At 54.8% G+C, this 17,637-nt stretch overlaps 1 protein-coding gene across 1 annotated transcript in view; it reads right to left on the bottom strand.

Moving 5' to 3' along the window:
* MECR (mitochondrial trans-2-enoyl-CoA reductase) overlaps positions 1–17,637 on the bottom strand; it is a 38,497-nt gene that overhangs the window by 9,546 nt on the left and 11,314 nt on the right. Inside the window, exons 2-7 of the mRNA XM_075553249.1 lie at positions 13,176–13,273; positions 12,021–12,152; positions 5,837–5,980; positions 3,335–3,437; positions 2,373–2,475; positions 1,424–1,497 (exon numbers count right to left, since the gene is read on the bottom strand). Coding sequence (XP_075409364.1) covers positions 1,424–1,497; positions 2,373–2,475; positions 3,335–3,437; positions 5,837–5,980; positions 12,021–12,152; positions 13,176–13,273 — 654 coding nt within the window. The remainder of the gene's footprint in view (positions 1–1,423; positions 1,498–2,372; positions 2,476–3,334; positions 3,438–5,836; positions 5,981–12,020; positions 12,153–13,175; positions 13,274–17,637) is intronic.

The raw sequence follows: 17,637 nt of genomic DNA on the forward strand, positions 1-17,637 counted from the left end.
CTAGCCTTTAAGGAGCCCTGGTAGTGTAGTGGGTTCTGCATTGAGCTGCTACCAGGTCACTGGTTCAAACCCACCAGTGGCTCCTTGGATGAAAGAAGTTACGGTCTCGGAACCTCAGAGGGGCAGTTCTCCTGAGCCCTGTAGGGTCACTGTGAGTCGGAATCAACGTGCTGGCAGGGGTAGTTCACAGCTGCCCAAGCATGCAGTGTGTCTGTGAACCCTCACGGCACTTCAGGGCAGTGCCAGCATGACCCTCATGGCCCTGATGAGGAGAGAGGTCCCTCTGTCCCTCCCTTGTCCAGCGAGGACATCCTGAGGCAGAGAGGCATTCCAGCACTCCCATTTCACAGCTGAAGAGACAGACCAAGACTTGGACCGGTTTTCGTGTGTTGCTCCTCACAGGGTTTTCATGGCTTCTCAGCTAGTACAGCGGAGCTGGGACTTGAACCTGTAGTCCCTACGTGAAGGCTGCCCAGCGAGGGTGGCAGGAGTGTGCTCTAGAGCTGGAGGGCCCTGGGCACAGGCAGCGCTCCCTCTGGGATCTGCACAGTCCACCGGCCATGGGAGGACGGAGGCAGAGACAGGAATGTGTCTACAGGCCACTCGGAGCCACCAGCAGCTGGGAGAGAGACGTGCACAGAGGCACATACACCCTGGAGGGAGTTGGTCTCAGCCCCCACCTTCACAGGAACTCCCTAGGGCAGCTGGAGGGAACTGGAAAGGGGCAGGGGGCTGGGAAGGCCCTGCTGCCACGGCCAATAGTGCCTAGCCTCCTGGGCGGCGGGGCGACAGGCAACTTCCCCACCTTAGCGCTTTGTTTGTGCTTTTGCTTCCAAATGGTTTTGTAATAAATACCATATTCCCTCTAACATGAGAATCTAATATTTTAAAAGCGAATAAAATATATTTTAAAGCTAAAACGAAGTGGCTTTAAGATGCCCCAAGCTACGACTCTTTGTGGCCACCCCCCTGCCACAGACCACTTGTCCCTTACTACCATCAAGGTGATGCCGACTCATTACTGACCTCACAGGACAGGGCAGACCTACCCTGTGCGTTTCCGAGATTGGAACTCTTTACAGGAGTAGAAAGCCTTGTCTTTCTCCCAAGGAACGACTGGTGGTTCCGAACTGTTGACCTTGCAGTGAGCAGTCCAATGCATAGCCACTAGAGCACCAGGGCTCCTCACTGATAGCTCAGTAGGCTGTTTCCTGAGTGCCCATGACCACAGAAGGCCCAGCAGACCTCTGGGCCACATACAAGAGGGCAGGTGAAAGGAGGTGCTCAGAGAACCAGGAGGGCTGACTTTGGTCTAGTTCCTAACGCAATGTCATGCTGACCTGGCCTTGACTCGCACTGGGACGAGGTCCCTGGACGGTCCTCCTGGCTAACGGCCTGGGACTTGTGGGGTGGAGGAACTTACGCTAACTGACGCAGCAGCTCAGTGGAGCTTTTCCCGCCGACACAGTTGAGAGCAAGCCGAGGCTGGGGTATGGCCTGCAAAATACGGAACCCCCAGTGAGAAGAGACCTCTCTCTAGGCCGGGCCTGTAGCCTGTTCCCACCAGCGCACTTCTCTGACCCAAGTGCTGGGGCCAAGGGTGAGTGGGAGGGGTAATTCTCTTTTATCTGCCCAGGACAGGTCTCTTTCCCAATGTAATCCCCTTGCCCACCTCAGGTCTTGCTGCAAACCCATTCTACTAGATCAAGGGCATCAAGCTCCCCAGAGCTCCTCTCTCAGGTGCTCTGCTGCTTCAGGACGCTGGTTGGGGTGCTCTCGCGGGAGTGTGGGTGGATACGCTCCCTAGCAGGTTTGGCGAGAAGGCCCTCAGACAGGGGACCTCTGAGTCTGTTCCCTTACTAAGCCTGTGCTGGGTGATGGATGTTCTGGGATGGTAGCCAGATTCGGGGTTGGAGCCTGGGCCTGGACCGGATTCCAGCATTTACCACCCACGTGGTCTTGGTCAGGTTCTTTCCCTCAGAGTCTGGATCCTTCTGTATACACAATAGGTGCTGCCACCTTATGGAGCTTGTGGATGATGTGTGAGGTGGGTGCTCAGGGAACCTTACTTCTGGTCTCGTCCCTCCCTCTAGGTGCCTCAGCCCAAATCTCTGGGCTGATGTGGTTCAGAATTGCAACTCACACAGGACTTCCTGAGTGTTCGCTGGGGCTCTTGCCTCCCCCACTTGCATCACCCACTGGGCCCCTCAGGCTACCCCTTGGCTCAGGACGACAGGCTTTCTCCTCTGACAGCCAGGGAGCCCCCTGGAGGGGAACAACACAGGTCCAGTCCCCAGCTGTTCTACACCAAGTCACCTTTCTCCAGGGACGTCAGCGTGGGACGGAGGGGCAAGCTCTCTCGTCCCAGGTACCTTAAAGATGTTCTTCATGTCAGGCTTTCGGAGTTCCTCCTCTGTGACGACGTGTTCCGCTCCCAGACGCTTCAGTTTGTCGGTCAGCTTCTGGATGTCAGGTCTGGAACGCAAACACCGTCCAAGGCCCTTGGTCACACCTGCTCGCTTTCTCTGCCTTTCTGCAGCTGTCCTCCGAGCCCAGGGCTCTCCCTGAGGGAATCTGGGGCTGGGTTTAAGCCATGCAGGGTGATACTATCATACTTCTTCGACACCTCTAGCCTTGTTTCCTCATGGGTGTGCGAGCGCTAGCCCTGTTGATTTCTACTACTGCCCTGCCAGCCTGGTTTCTTTCTCCGGAGGTGACATACACCGGCCCTGGAGTGGCTCTTGGCACAGTGGCGAGCACTGGGGAAACTGAGGCTGGCAGAGATTCTCCTACTGAGGCTGGACTTCTTGAGAGACATGGGGACTGGAGGCTAGGGACCTGGAGGATATGATGGGCAGAGACCATGTCAGCAAACTCAGTCTGTTACTGCCTAGCTGTTGTCTCCCTTCTCTGAAGCTCCAGCTTCCTCAGCCATAGGTGGCAGAGGGCACACCTGCCCCATCTGGATTCAGTACACTGCAGAGGATCCCCAAAGGCACGGGGTGGGGATGGAGGGGAGACGACAGCAGAAAACATTCCCCACGGTGAACGTGGGGGTCATCCCAAGTCAGGAGTCTCCGGGACTCTTAGCTGTTCGCCGAGGGCTAAGTCCACTCCCCCTTCCCGCCCTCCCTTTCCCATAGCCCAAAGCCACCTGGACTGCATTTCTGGGGACTGACTCATCTGTCTCACCAGCCTGATAGCGGTTAGCAGCTTGTGCATGGGTGCCCTCTGGTGGATATGTGGGCACCCGCGGGGCTGTAACTGGAGAGTGAAAGGATTGGCACTTTTCACACGGCCAGGTGGTCTGGAAAGAGGCTTGCTCCCCACACACCTGTCTCGGACCACATTGATGGTCCTCAGGCCCAGGGCGGCGGCGAGCTGGATGACTGCCTGTCCCACTCCACTGTTGGCCGCATTCTGGATGACAGAGTCCCCTGCGGAGTCAGGAAGAGACCCAAATCAATCCCTGGGCTCCCAGTCTGGGATCCTAACATAGGACAAGAGATTTCTATCCACAGCTTCGTGAGGGGAAGGGCCATGTGTTATTCTCATTTGCACCATTCAGTCACGGGGCACTGCCATGACCTGAGATTAGAACAGTGCTCGAGAACCTGGCCACTGTGTGGTCAAAGCCTCAGATCTAGCTCTGGAGTTGGCCAATGGAGACGGCAGCGCGGTGTGCTGGGGAAAATGTGGGCTGAAGAGCATCATGGGCCTGGGTGTGGGTTCCAGCAGCGCCACTTACTATACCTGTGAGAGGCAGGCCAAACCAGGGCCTCTTTGAAGTTTAGTCTCCTCCCCATAAAACAGGAGTCCCAGGCACACCAATCAGGGGTATCATTGGGGTCACAAGCCATTGTGTCCAGGGAGGGCTTTGTGAGCCCAAAATGCTACCCGGTTTTGCAGAGGGAACAGGGGTCTGACACAAACAGAATGGCGCCAGAGACAGAGCACTTCATGGAAGGAGACAGCCTGTTCCCCTTAGTGGGGACAGCATGCAGCTAGTCACCCATTAGTGGATCATGACATCAGCCTAGTGTGTGGCCAACAGCATTTAAAAATTCTTTATTTTAACTAAAACCAAGGTGAATATAATTCAGAAACAAATACAACAGTGCTTTATACATATTCGAAACCTCACTGCCATCGAGTTGATCCTCACAGTGACCTTGAAGGACAGAGTAGAAGCGCCCCTGTGAGTTTCTGAGGCCGTAACTCATTAAGGGAGTGACAGCCTCATGTTTCTTGCACGGAGCCGCTGGTGGTTTCCAACTGCTGACCTTGTGGTAGCAGCTCACCTGTGACCCTGGGCTCCTGCATTGCATATAGTAAAGGCATATGCTGTTCCTTGAATGTTGGATCTTCATATGCAGTCAGCCCTCAAGATCAATGGGCTCTGCATCTGTCATTCAAACAACTCAAGAAGATGGAAAATCTGGGGAAGCGGGGAGGATGGCAAGTAAAAGTCCCGTCATTGAACAATGCCTCAAGGCTAAGGGAGTCTAAAGAACTCTTTCGATAGCGTTTACATGGTCCTAGGTATATTTTAAGTAGTCTAGGGATGTGCATGGGTTGTGTGCAAACACTACCCTGATTTCACAGAAGGGACTTGAGCACCCACGGATGGAGGAAGCCTGGGACCAGCCTCCCGAGGGCACCAGGGGCCGACAGTACATATGCTCAGTTGCAATGTAAAGCATCGTTCTTGCAGGTCAGAATCTTAACCTGTAAGCCTGCTTGGCCACGAGGCAGAGGGGAAGATGTCCAGCAGGCACAGTCTGTCCACCACAGCTGAAACCAGAGTGCCTACTGAGCAAAGGTCCTGGGTGACGCCTGTTCCACGGAAGGCTCCTGGGCTTGTACCGGGGCCAGTCTCCACCTCCCCTACTCCCACCTCTTTTGGCCTCGGTTTCCCTCTCAGGATGAGAGCTAGACTGGGTGAGTTCTACAACCCCTGCCAGCTCAAGGATTTACATAATGTGCACGGGGCATCTGGGGGGCAACTCTTACACCCTGGGGGATGGGAGTGGATGGGGAACTGGCCCAGGCTATTCTTGTCGGTTCTTTAGAGGGTCCCAGCAGGTCTGAGTGTATGGTGGTGACTCCTGACTTCACTGGCGTGCCTCCTCCCTGTCCCCTCCCTCCTGAGAACACCTCCCAAGGGACTGTCTGCCCTAGTCCTTGTTGTAGGCTCTGCCTCCGGGGGACCCCACATAAAACACTCAGTTACTTGATGGCTGATCTCCTGCAAATAACTTGCCTCTCTGACCCTGTTTCCTTCCTTCTAAAAAGGAAGAGTGACGACAGGGGACAGTCACTGCTCTGTGTGCCAGGCACAGTGCTGAGGGCTACCTGGCAGTGTTTCCGTGAAGCCTCAGCGCTCGCTCTGGAGTCTCCATTCCACGGGGGAAGAATCTGACGATTTGACAGGTCAAGTCACCTAACCAGTGAAGGGCGTCACTTGCGCCGGGGCCTCGGTGGCCTGGCTCGAGCTGGTAAGCAGCGCCACCGACACCAGTCTGGCCCCGCTTCTCTGTCCTCAGGGGAAAGTGCTGTCGGTATGCAATGGAAACACTGACCTCAGCGCTTTCCTGGAGTCCCCGCCCTGCTCTAGATCCCAGGAGCTCAGCTCAGCGGGGCTGGAGGCAGTGGGTGAAAGCACCTCACCCCTGTGGCTCTTCCAAGTGCATTCCTCGTGAGGTTTTGGCAGCTTTCCTGGACCTTCAGCAACCTCTTCCTAGATAAGAGCAGCCACACAGCACTTGGTGGGGCTGGGGACCCCTTTCTCTCACACTCCCGGTGACCACTCTGCAGTGGAGTCCTGGAGCCCTACCTGGCTGCAGCTGCTCAAAGTCCATCAGCATCCTGTAGGCAGTGCAGGGGTTGACACTCAGGGTGGCAGCACTCTGCAGGGGGATGTCCCTCGGAACGCTGATCAGCGCTTCTTCGTGGAACACAGCCTCGGTCTGCCAGGTCCCTGGGTTGGGGGAGGTGTTCACAGTTGTGAGCAAGGACCCCTGTGCCCCCCGCCCCAACCTCAGGTTCCCCTCCTCAGGACAGTGGACTCTGGATTTCCCTTAGAAAAAAAGAGAAAAATAAGGAAAGAAAACTCAAACTCTCTGAAGAGCTCCAAGTTTTCACGACAATCATGTCTGGTTGGTTTTGCCATTCTCATTTTGCAAATGTGGTGGTAGAGGTTCAGAGAGGTTGTCCGAGTTATCTAATGCCACACAGCAAGCTCTCCAGCAGTACAGGGCTCTGAAGGGAGGGCAAGGGGAGCCGAGCCCACCTGCTTTCCCGTCAGTCCTCCTCCTCCGCGGGGTGGTTTCGTGGAAGAGCGTAAAGGCAGGAATCAAGAGGCCTACAGGTGAGACCTGGTTTGGGGCCTTGGCTTGGTGGAGTGAATTCCACCCAACAAGTTTCCATGACCCTAACCTAAGAGGTCAGCGACAAGGGCGGTCAGTGCCTGGCTGGCCTCCTCTGAGAGCACGGTGCACAGCACTCTGAAGGGGAGGGTACGAGCCGGCAGGACCATGGGCTGCTGGCGAAAACCCTCCCTCAGCAGAGCGGGAAATGGCACGGGAATCATCCAGAGCCGCCTGGCTGATCTGGGAAGAGCTGGAGCCAGAACCCGGGGGCCTGCACCCCACCCCCCAGCTCAGAGGTTCACCGAGCCAGGCGCTGCTGGACTCGGGGTTGGGAGGTCACAGTTGAACAACACAGGCACACGCCTTGCTTTCATGGAGTTTCTGTTCTAGTGCGGTAGGTGAAGAGTCAACAGGCAAATAAACGAAATGTGAAGCATGGAGGGAGTGCCTGCCCTTTAGCTGGGAAGACAAGAAAGGTCTTCTACATGTGACACTAAGCTGAAACAAGGCACATTCCCCACACAGAAACCCACACTCCCTGCTAGCGGGCCCACTCCAACTCTCAGCGGCTCTGCAGGATGGAGGACCACCCCTTTGGGGTTCTGAGACAGTCGACCTTGCCAGTACATGGCTTCTGCTCTCTCCCGGGGAGTCGCTGGTGGGTTTGAACTGCTGCCCTTGCGATTGGAGGCTCAATCCATAGGCACAGGGAAAAGACCGAGGCGGGAGGGACGTCAAGGCAGAACTGGAAGAATACACTGGTGGGCAGTGACAGGACGAGGGACTGGAGATGTGGCTGGTGTGTCACAGAAACTCACCCTGCAGTAAGGATTCCATTTGACACGGTAAGCTTGTGAGCACATGTGTGCGCACGCGTGCATGCTCACATGCAACAGAAGTTCCACACAACCATTGTTGCCCTTACTAGGTGATGTATTCTAATTTTTATTCTACTTGGCGTGATTGTAGTTTAAATCAAAACCAAGCTGCTTGCAACACACGGGACTGACTTCACTGAAGGGTCCTGACCGGCGGCCCAATCCCACAGCTCTAAGGGCCTGGCACTGGGCACACGCCCAGCTCGTGCATGGAAGCCTCTAACCGGCTGAGAGAAGTGATGTCTCCCTGCCACTTTGCTGCTGGGTGGACCAGGGTGGGGGAGGGCGTGGAAGTGGGAGCCCAATTAGGGGGCTCCTTCAGGGGCTGAGATGTCAGCTAAGGGTGACCTACACCAAGACCGGCAGCAGCGACGAAGGCACATAGATGGATCTGAGTTACAGCTTGGAGAGAGGGGCAATAGGACTTGGTGGGGATTGGGTGAGGGGTGACAGATCCTCACACATCAGCTGGTGAAGAAGACAGACCTCGGGGTCAGACAGGTGCCAGCTCACATCCTGGCTCTACCACTCACTGCTCTATTACCTTAGCAAAGTTGCATGGAGCCTTGCCTGGGTTGCCTCGGGGCCCTTGGCCTGTGCTCGCAAAGTTCTCCAGTGGATGCACTCGCTACCCAGATGCTGGGGCCCACACAGTGTCCAGCCCACACTGTCAACTATGGGAGGCAGGGGCTGCCAAGGAGGGGAAAGACCACGGGCTCTGGGGCTAGGAACTGGGGAGGGGGGGCAGGAACCACATGGAAGGTGTTTCGATCGCTGAGTGGTCTGAGAAGCTGACAGGCCCCCTCTGAGCCACTCCTGCGGATCCAGGAGGCGCCGTGGCATTCTCTAGGTCTGTGCTAGGCTGGTTTTCAACTCTGCACTGTCTTCCCCCTCAGCCTCCGCCATGCAAGCAGACATGTCCTGCACCCCTGTACCGGGCATTCAGTAATGAGCTTTCTGTGCAGGAACTTGGGGGTTTTCTAAGTCCCATGATGGCAGAACCATGGAAAGCCAGTCCTTGACAGGGCTTTCTGGGGTTCAGCAGCCCCTACTCCTCCCCAAGGCGCCTGGGTGGGATGAGGCAGAGCCCCCGGTTAGCTCCACAGGCACTCAGGGTTTTTAGCAGAAACATGGAGACTGCAGCGGGAGAGACCCGTTTGAAACAACCTTGCCTTGTCACTTACTAGTTGTGGGATCACTCCCCCCTTCTTTGTTGCAGTTCTTGCCCTATAAAACAAAGACAATGCCACTCACGGCACAGGGATGGCATGAAATGGCACCTGGACGGAGATGCCCGTAGTGGCCAGCGCCCTGTAACACTTTGGTTCCCTTTGCGGGGGGAGCCCTAAGGGCTCCTGGTCACCCTCAGCTGTCCCTGCTATCTCACGCAGGGCCAGTGGACTACAGCTCATGGCCCACCTGGCCTGTTGCTGTAAACCAAGTTGTACTGGAACCCGGTCATGCTCCTGGATTGTCCATGGCTGCTTGGTAGCACAGTGGGTGCCGTGTTGGGCTGCCAACCGCACGGTTAGCAGTTTGAACCCACCAGTAGTTCCTCGGGAGAAAGACGAGGCTGCCTGCTCCTGTAAAGACTTACAGCCTAGGTTGGAAACCCAAGGGAGCAGCTCTACTCTGCCCCATGGGGTCGCTGTGCGTTGAATCAAGTGGACAGCAGTGGGTTGTGGTTGCTATGGTTTGTACAACAGCAGAGCCGGATAGTACATGATCAGCAGGGCCTGGACCCTTTACTATGTCACCCCGTAAGGAAGAGGCTTGTTGACCTGTGATCTGCCGTGCACAGAAGTTCCGAGTTTGCAAAGCATCCCTGCAGTCACTCCCTCCTCTGTGCTGCCTCCTGAGGGTCTGAGGAGAGAGCAAGGCAGCGACTCTGCCACTTGAGGGATGGGGAACCTGAGGCTCAAAGTAGGTGTGACTCCAACAAGCTCACCCAGAGGCCCTCCCCAGGCCAGGGCCCTTCCTCCTATCGTACAGAGGGTCTCAAGCATTTTCCAAGGTGAAGAGCAGCTGGCACAGGTGTGCCCCCCCCCCCCCCGCCCGTCCCCCTGGACGGAGTGGCTGCATGTGGGAGCGGGCTGCTCGTGGCACGGACAGCTGAGAAGCTTATGGAGAACTCCCAGGATCTGGCCACGGAGTTTCATGAGAGCCACTTGTACTAACGTGCCGTGCTCACTCGAACAAAGACCCCGGCTGTTCGCGCTGTCTATCCCAGAGCCCCGCGTGCTCCAGATGCTCACAGAATGTTTACTGAACAAACGGAGGTAATTACAGTCCCTGACAATTACAAAATCTCCACCCGCCCCGGCTGGCACCTTGTTGAAAAGACTCACCTTTTCTCCAGGCAGGAATCTCAGCTCTGGCTGCCGCTGCCACCCCTGCAATTACCCGCACACCTGGCGGACACCCTTGATTCTGCTCCCCTCCAAATCCGAGTGATGTCCACGTCCTGCCTGTCCTCTCCAGCCCTGTCTTGTTTTGGTTCTCAGCCTCCTCGGCCTGCCTTGCATCGTTCCCCACCTTCTCAGTGGCCACTGGCCTCCAGCACAAACCTGACCAAAGCACGCTTCCCCGGGCCCCTGACCCTCACCGTCAGAAGGAGCCTACTCTGCTGCTGGGCTCTCCGCTCCCCCAGAGTGGCTCCCAGCTGCCCACTGGGTATGTGCCCGGCCTGTCTTCCAGATCTTGTTCAAGCATCAGGTCTTTGGGAAGTCTTTCTGACTGCTCCCAAGAGAAGGGACCCTTGTCTGGACGCAGCACTGATGACATGGCTGTTAGGTCCTGCTTCCCCCTTCCTGCAGCCCCCACCTGTGGCGAAGAGCCCTGGGAAGGCAGGCTTGTGTCTGACTCACATCGAGTGTCCTCCCCGCAGCACAGGGGCCGGCATTGGGGCTACTCTGTGTTGAGCAAGGTCCTTCCAACACACAATTCGCTCAGGTGGCTGGGCAGAGGGTGGAGCCGGCCTCGGCAGCTCCCTGGGTCCCGAGAAACAAAGGGCTTGTCCTGGGCTTGGGTTACGGTTTCCTGAAGCCTGGAATCTGTCTTTCCACAACAGCTCCCTCCTACCCTCTGAGGCTACCATCAAGGGTCTGGCCTCCACACTGCACTCGGGCAGGAAACTCAACCAGGGCCGTCAGTGGCTCAGCCCACCCATCTGCAGCTGGTTCAGGGCTGGGCAAGGATCCAGGGAGGGTCGGTATAGGTCAGAGTGGGTTTTTTAACTCCACCACATACTGGTGGAGTGACTTTGAGCCAGCTGCTGAATTCTTGAGGTCTGCAAAAGGGGGTAATAAAAGTATCTATCTCGTGTTGTAGGGATAATTAACCTATGTGATGACATAATAGTGCCGGCCACAAAGGGAGTGGCTAATGGTTTGTTTCTATTGTTACTAGCACTGTAGCACACTCCGATGGGCGTGGGGCAGGCATACCTGAGAACCAGTGAGAACAAGGCAGAGCCAGGACTGTGACCTACCACTGGGGCTCCTGGATCCAGCTGTGCCTGAAGCTTTCCATTGTGTGCATTTCCTAGTTCCACAGGCCAACTGGAAGTTTTGGTATTTTGAGTTGGGTTTCTGTAAGTTCTAATCCAGAGAGAGGGGAGCCAAGAGCCCGGCGGACTCTTAGTTTGCTACGAGTGGTTGAGCGAGGGCGTCACTTCTGCAGCCTCGGCTCCTCATATGGCTGATGGCGTGGAGTGCGTCTGCCTCGCTGCCCTTTCCCACCTGCCGTCAGACCCACGTGCACCATGGGCCCGTCAAGGAAACCACCACCCGCTAAGGAACAACACTCACCAGGGCTCCCTCCAGGCGCTCGGGGAAAACTCCAGCCGCTCAGCCGGGCCTTGGCAGGGCCCTACCCTTGGTGGTCTTCTCACTTCCGCAGTCCTCCCTCAGCTGCTCTCAGGACCACCCACCCTTTCCCACACGGAGCGGAGTGCTGCGCCTGCTCATGATGTTCCCGCCACGTGCAATCAGCATGGCTTACATTACACACCCTAGAAAACCTCACCTTCCAACGCCCCTCCTGATGAACCTCTCCTGGAAGTCTTCTTGGAGCCCTCCTCATGGAGCCCTCCTCATGGCTGTCTCGCACACACACACACACGCATGCACACATGCACGCACACATGCATAGGGCAGTGAAGCTCAATCCCTGCCAATGGAGTCGATGCTGCCTCACAGTGACTCTGTAGGATAAGGCAGCCCTGCCTCTTGGAGTTTCTGAGATGGTAACTCTTGACAGGAGTAGAAAGCCTGTCTTTCTCCTACAAAGAAGCTGGTGGGTTCCAACAGCTTAACGTGCACTTAGCTGTGTCGGCTGCTATGCTGCGGTGAGTGGCAAGAATTGCCCTGTTTTCCCCTGTGGACTCTTTCCACTCCCCTTGAGGTTCAGAGAGCGCTCCCCTAGACTGCAACCTGTAGGAGGGCAGGGCCGCCTGGTTTTACACAGAGGCTTTAAAAAGCCCGTGGAAGAAATCCACGAGCTTTATATTTAAAATTTCCACCAACTTTTGGAAGCCTCCTCGTTCTCCCTTTTACCGCAGGGATTCAGAGACATCAGGAGACAGATGAACATAGGCCCAGGTAGAGAGCAGGTGTAACACCTGCAGTGCAGAAAAGACGGGGGATTTCTGCTCTCTCGCGGTTCACTTCCCTTCCCGACTGGAGGGAGACCACGGGTTCAGCAAGAAACCTGGCACTGCATTCAGCGGGCGGAACACCAGCAGGGGTTGCTGCCACCTGGGGACACTTACCCAAGCCGGCATTGGTTGGGATCACCCAGTCTCCTGGCTTCACCCCCGTCACATTGCTGCCCACCGCCACCACTTGGCCAACGCCTTCGTTTCCTCCGACAGCTGGCAGTGTGGGAAGGAGGCCATAGTTCCCTAAGAGAAGGGCAAAGAGGGGCATCCGACCAGGTTGGACCGTGAAAGAGCACGGGGTTGGAGCCAGAGAGCCAAGCCTGATGTGAGCTGTGCCTCTGGTGAACTGTGCACCCAACCTCTCTGCGCTTTAGCCGCTGGGTCGATTCTGACTCATAGCAACTGCAGGGCGCTTCCTAGGCAGTGACCTTCTGGGCTCCCACTGCTCCTATGCACCGCGGTTTGCTTGTTCACTCCTCCGTTGTGCACATTCAGGCTGTTTGCACGGGCCTGCTGTGGGAGCAGTGCTGTGGTGAGCGTCAGAGCTCCAGGATGGGGTGTGGGGTACTCACCTCCAGCTTCTTAAGGAAGCCCCACCCTGTTTTCCAGGATGGCGTGCCAGGTTCTGGCACCACCAGCAGGGTTTGAAGGTTCTCGTCTCACCTCACCCTCACCACCACCTGTTGGCTTTGTCTTCTTGTTAAACTTTGCTGTGAATGCTGGCTTGAGATATGATAGCTCCTTGTTCCGATTTGCATCTCTTTCTCATGGCTAACGATCACAAGCGTTTCTTTATGTGTGCTGGCTGCTCCAACACGGCTGTGACCTCTTGGCAAGACATGGTCAGGCCGTGCTTCTGAGGTGCCTCTAGGTGGATGCAAGGCATTAGCTTTTTGGTGAGTGGTCAGGCACTGACCATGTGCGCTGCCCAGGGGGCTAGACCCCGCAGCATCCTTGGGTATGTTCGAGGCTCAGGTGAGATGATTCATGAAATGAGCCTGGCACATCCTAGCCATTGGTGTGCCCCCACCGCGGTGCTAACCTTCAAAAAGCCTCGCCCCCTCACCCCCACCCCCCTAGGGCGGAGGCTCACATGGGCCAACCCAGTCTGCAGCCGGCTCATGTGGAGGACAACTGCTGCCAATCTCAGGGCTTTCAAACCCGCATCTGATGGAGGCGGGCGGGGTGGTGGGGTGGTGGGGCTGGAAACCAGGGGACAGCGAAGCAAAAAAGGCAATGAACAAAATCCACAGAAAGCAAGGTTACCTTGGATCATATTTATGTCAGCTGGATTGACAGGGGCCGCCAGCATCTTCACATGGACATCCGATCCGCCCATAGCAGTGAGCTCCAGGTTCTTCAGTCTGAGCATAAAGCCAAAGAGAGACGTTAATGTCACCAGAGCCAGACGATGTCTTTCACTCAAATCGTCTCCCCAAAGTAGGTCAGGCAGTGGTGATCTGAGCTGTCATTGTAGGGCCCAGTGTTCTGCTGAGAGAGAGAGGTGCTGTAAGGAACCAGCTCAGGATCCACGTTAACTCTTTCTCGACCTGCAAGGGGACCTTCCCCCATGGCCTCCCAAACCCGAGGCCCACTTTAGAACAGAAAAGTCAAAACATATTGGCCTCGACTGGTCTTGTTGCCCAGAAATGTTTGCTCTGAAGGCCTGCCTGGTGTGCTCACAGGCCCAGGTCCATTCACTGGAGCAGGATCTCCAGATATGCGGTATCCCAAGGAATTCTTTGGAATTCTGGGGAGCGGGGTCAGTCCACTTATTTCCTACTTGTGCTGGCCCTAACACAGAGGAGTGGACACTTTTCTGCCAGTAAGAGTGACTGGGACTCACCCCTTCAGGGTGAGGATCTGGCTCTGTCTGGACTGGGCCTGGTTTCTCTGTCTGGATACAGGGGTGGTGGTCTGTGCCTGCTCACTTCCGAGAGCCTTTTCTCTCTGATGTCTGTGTTAACTCCCTTTGCTCATGGAGGGGCCCAGACACCACGGGTAACAGGGAGGGTGAGGGAGGGTCATGAGGACTATATCCGGGCATTGCTTTTGTAATCAAAAAGAACAATATCCATCCATCCATCCATCCATCCATCCATCCATCCATCCACGGACAGTGGCAACCATGCAGCACTGATGAGTGGACTAGAACTGTGGGCCCCAGAGTTCTGACGACCTGACATTCCTTTGGCTTCTTTCTCCCCACCCCTATGAGTTTATGTTACAATGCTTTCTTCTGCCCAAATGCACTTTCTAAGAAAGAAATCTCTTTTCACATACCAAAGACATATGTAACTGCCAATCAGAGGGTCTTAGCACGAGGCGACCATGTCATGACACTAAGCTGCTGTCCTGCACCACCCACTTCCTGCGAAAACCAACCCAAGCCCCGGTCCTCCTGGTTACAGTGGAGGCGTGCTCTTCCAGCAGAAGTGGGATTGTCAAGAGTGGCTTTGTATTAGTAATAATGGCGGGCATTGGTTAGAAGCTTGTTCTACACCAGGTCCTGTGCTATGGGCGTTAAATATACTGTCTGCCGAAAGACGAAGCCCCCTTGTGAGGAAAGGATGGATGATCCCATTCTATGCAGCGGGATTCTGAGCCTTCTGGAGATGGTGACCCTCCCCAGGGAAAGATGCCTGGGAAGAGGTTTGCCTTATTCCAAAGTAGGTGCTCGTTTACCAAGCTCTACACCCCCAAATCAGAACCCACGGCTGCCGAGTTGATGCTGACAGTGACCCTGCAAGGCAGAGTAGAATAGCCCTACAGGATTGCCAAGGTTATGAAATAAAGCAGACTGTCACAGCTTTCTCCTGCGGGCGAGGCTGGTGGGTGTGAACCATTACCCTTTTGGTTATCGGCCAAGCACTGACCCCTTGTGCTACCAGGGGTGTGTGTGTACACACACACACACACACAAACAAAACAAAGCCATTGCCATGGAGCTGATCCAGACCTAGTGGCCCTATGTGAGGGTGCCAAAGCTGTAAAGCTTTACAGGCACAGGTAGCTTCACCATTCTGCACATGGTAGGAGGCTGGTAGGTTTGAACCACCAAGTTTGTGGTTAGCAGCCCCAACACTTCCTCTTGGCCCCACCAAGGCTGTATCCCAGCATGCTGAGATTGGTTCAGGCACTCCCCCTGCCTGCCTACTAGGGCTCCCACGGATCTGGGCTGTGACCAAGGGCAAGTGCTGCAGAACATGGCTAACTAGCAAGGAGCTGCTGACCGGAGGCAGAGGGAATAAGAGACGGGCTTTTCAGGAGTGTAAGTGCCTACACACAATCAGAAGAGAGTGTTCTTGTAATAATAGTTCCTCTTGGTCAAGTGCTTACCAGGTAGGGGCTGTGCCAAGTGCTGTACATGCCAGCTTCCATTTGCTCATAATACTATTATTCTCATTCTATAGCTGAGAAATGAGGCAAAAGAGGCAACAAGAAACTGGCTCAAGATCACCAAACGCAGTAAGTGGATGATGTGATTGACCCCTGGTAAGGTGCACAGATGCCGCCGGATTGGTGTTTGGGATGGAACCTCCCTGGACCTGCCTCACAGGCCAAGGGAGGCGGAGCTGGCAGGCTGAGCCCAGAGGCATTGGCAAGCATGCTGCTGGTGCTACCTTCATGAACGTTTGCACAAGGAGCACTCCAAAGGCAAATCCTGCTCAAGGTAAATGGCTTTTGGCCTAGCTGCCCCTCTATATTATCCCAACGGCTTCTCGCCTGCATTTTGTCAGAGAATCAGTTTTGCTAGAACTGACAAAGACCATGGTCTCAAGCAGCTTACACATTTTCCCGCACATTCTTCTGCAGCCCAGCATTCCGTTTCCACCGCTCCGGAGCACCTTCTCTACCCTCTGAGCAAGTCGGCTTTGTCCTTTTAAACCCAGCTCAAATTTTACTTCTTCTAAGGTGCCTTCTGACCTTGTCCTGGCCTAGGAAAAAATACAAACCCTGTCCTTGTCCTGCACTCCCAGTACAAATGTGCTGTTCAGGAACGCCTTACGTCAGTTTGCTTTTTCGTTTACAAAAGCCCTTTTGCACTTTTCTTCAATTGATCATGACAAAGCATAAACTCACAACCCCTTTCCCCAAACTTTTGGGGTCAGTCGTGCTCCACAGCCCAGCACGACAGAGCACACAGCCTCCAGTGGGGGTGGGGCAGCACCCTGTAATCAGACGTGCTGTTTCTGCAGCGAAATGTATGAAGTCACACACAGTGGGATGTGTAAAGACCACATCCGCATCTCAAGTCAGATCATGTTTTGCCTCTAAATGAGCTAGGGAAAACTGTCAAGTCTTCAGAGCTTTGTAAATTTTGAAACTGCGGATACAAAATTGGATCTAGACCCTGGGCTTCCAGACTCCAAGCTCAAGCTCAGTGCTCTTTACTTGTATCCCCTGTTTGTCTTTTTTTTTTACTGCAGTAAAAAGATATATTAAACACACACACACACACACACACAATGCAGTTGCCACTGTGTCGATTCCAACACATGGAAACCCATGTGTGTCAAGAGTAGAAAGGTACTCCACAAGGGTCTTAAATGGCTGATTTTTAAAAAGTAGAGTGCCAGGTCTTTCTTCTGAGGTGCCTCTGGGTGTATTTAAATGACCAATCATTTCAGCTAATAGCCAAGCATGTTAGCTGTTTGCAACTCAAGGGCCTCACTACACATGCACAGGGATAGAACATTTGCCATTTCAACAAAAATGGTGTACATGTCCTTCAGGGACACTAATCACAGTCATCATGTTGTGCAACGTGTCCCTCTCCACTTGTGCATTTTCCAGCACCTGTAACAGAAGCTCAGTGTCCCTCGAGCAATCACTTCCCTCGCGCTCTCCTTCTGGAAAACACTCATAAACTCTGGTGTGTCTGCATTTGCAGGGTCATACAGTATTTGTCCTTTTGTGACTACGTCGCCAGCATGTTTTCAAAATTCATCCAGGTTGTCTTACTTCCTAATCAGCAGGTGTTTCTCTCCCTGTCAGGCTGGGAGCTCATGGAGGACAGAGAATAGGGTCTTCCTTTACTCAGTGGTTGGCAGAGCATGCCAGAAGAAGCCAATGACCAAGAAGGCTTCAGAAAGACATCACTGAGTTTTCTCCCTAGGGGGAAATGTGATATAAAACTGCCCAATGGTAGGGGCTCAGGGGAGGGGTGCCAACCCAGGAGGCTTGTACTGGTTCTCCCGTTTGGAAAATCCTCCAGAAAGATGGGCACAGATAAAAATTGAGATGATCTTTAAGTGAATTCTAAGACCCATGGTTATTTTCCTCACAGGAAAGTGAAGATGAAATGTGCACTATGATATGTCTATGTTGTTAGTGTGTTTGGGCCAGGTCTGGACCACGCAGCCGCTTCCCCCAGCTCTCTCGAATGATAGCCTGCTGGATTATGCAGCCCCTTCCCCCCCCCCCCCCCCCCCCCGCCTCTCAAGACCAGAGCTGGACTGTGCAGGCCCTGACTCCAGTGTTCCAAGGAGCTTGTGTCTCCGGGCTGAGTCTGTATAGTCCCTTTCCTCAGCGTTCCGGGATGATTTACTCACAGACCACACCCTGACTCAGACCCTGCAACTGCAGCATCAGCAAGCCTCCTTCCCCTTATCAGTACATATGTCCTTGGCTCAAGCCCTACATATGTCCCACTGCTGGGCGCGATTTTCCTCACCTAACTTGTTGGGTCGTGGAATCCGCCCGGGAGCTCAAGATGCCCCCGTCC

Source organism: Tenrec ecaudatus, chromosome 1 (assembly GCF_050624435.1).
Source record: "Tenrec ecaudatus isolate mTenEca1 chromosome 1, mTenEca1.hap1, whole genome shotgun sequence".
Lineage (NCBI taxonomy): Eukaryota > Metazoa > Chordata > Mammalia > Afrosoricida > Tenrecidae > Tenrec > Tenrec ecaudatus.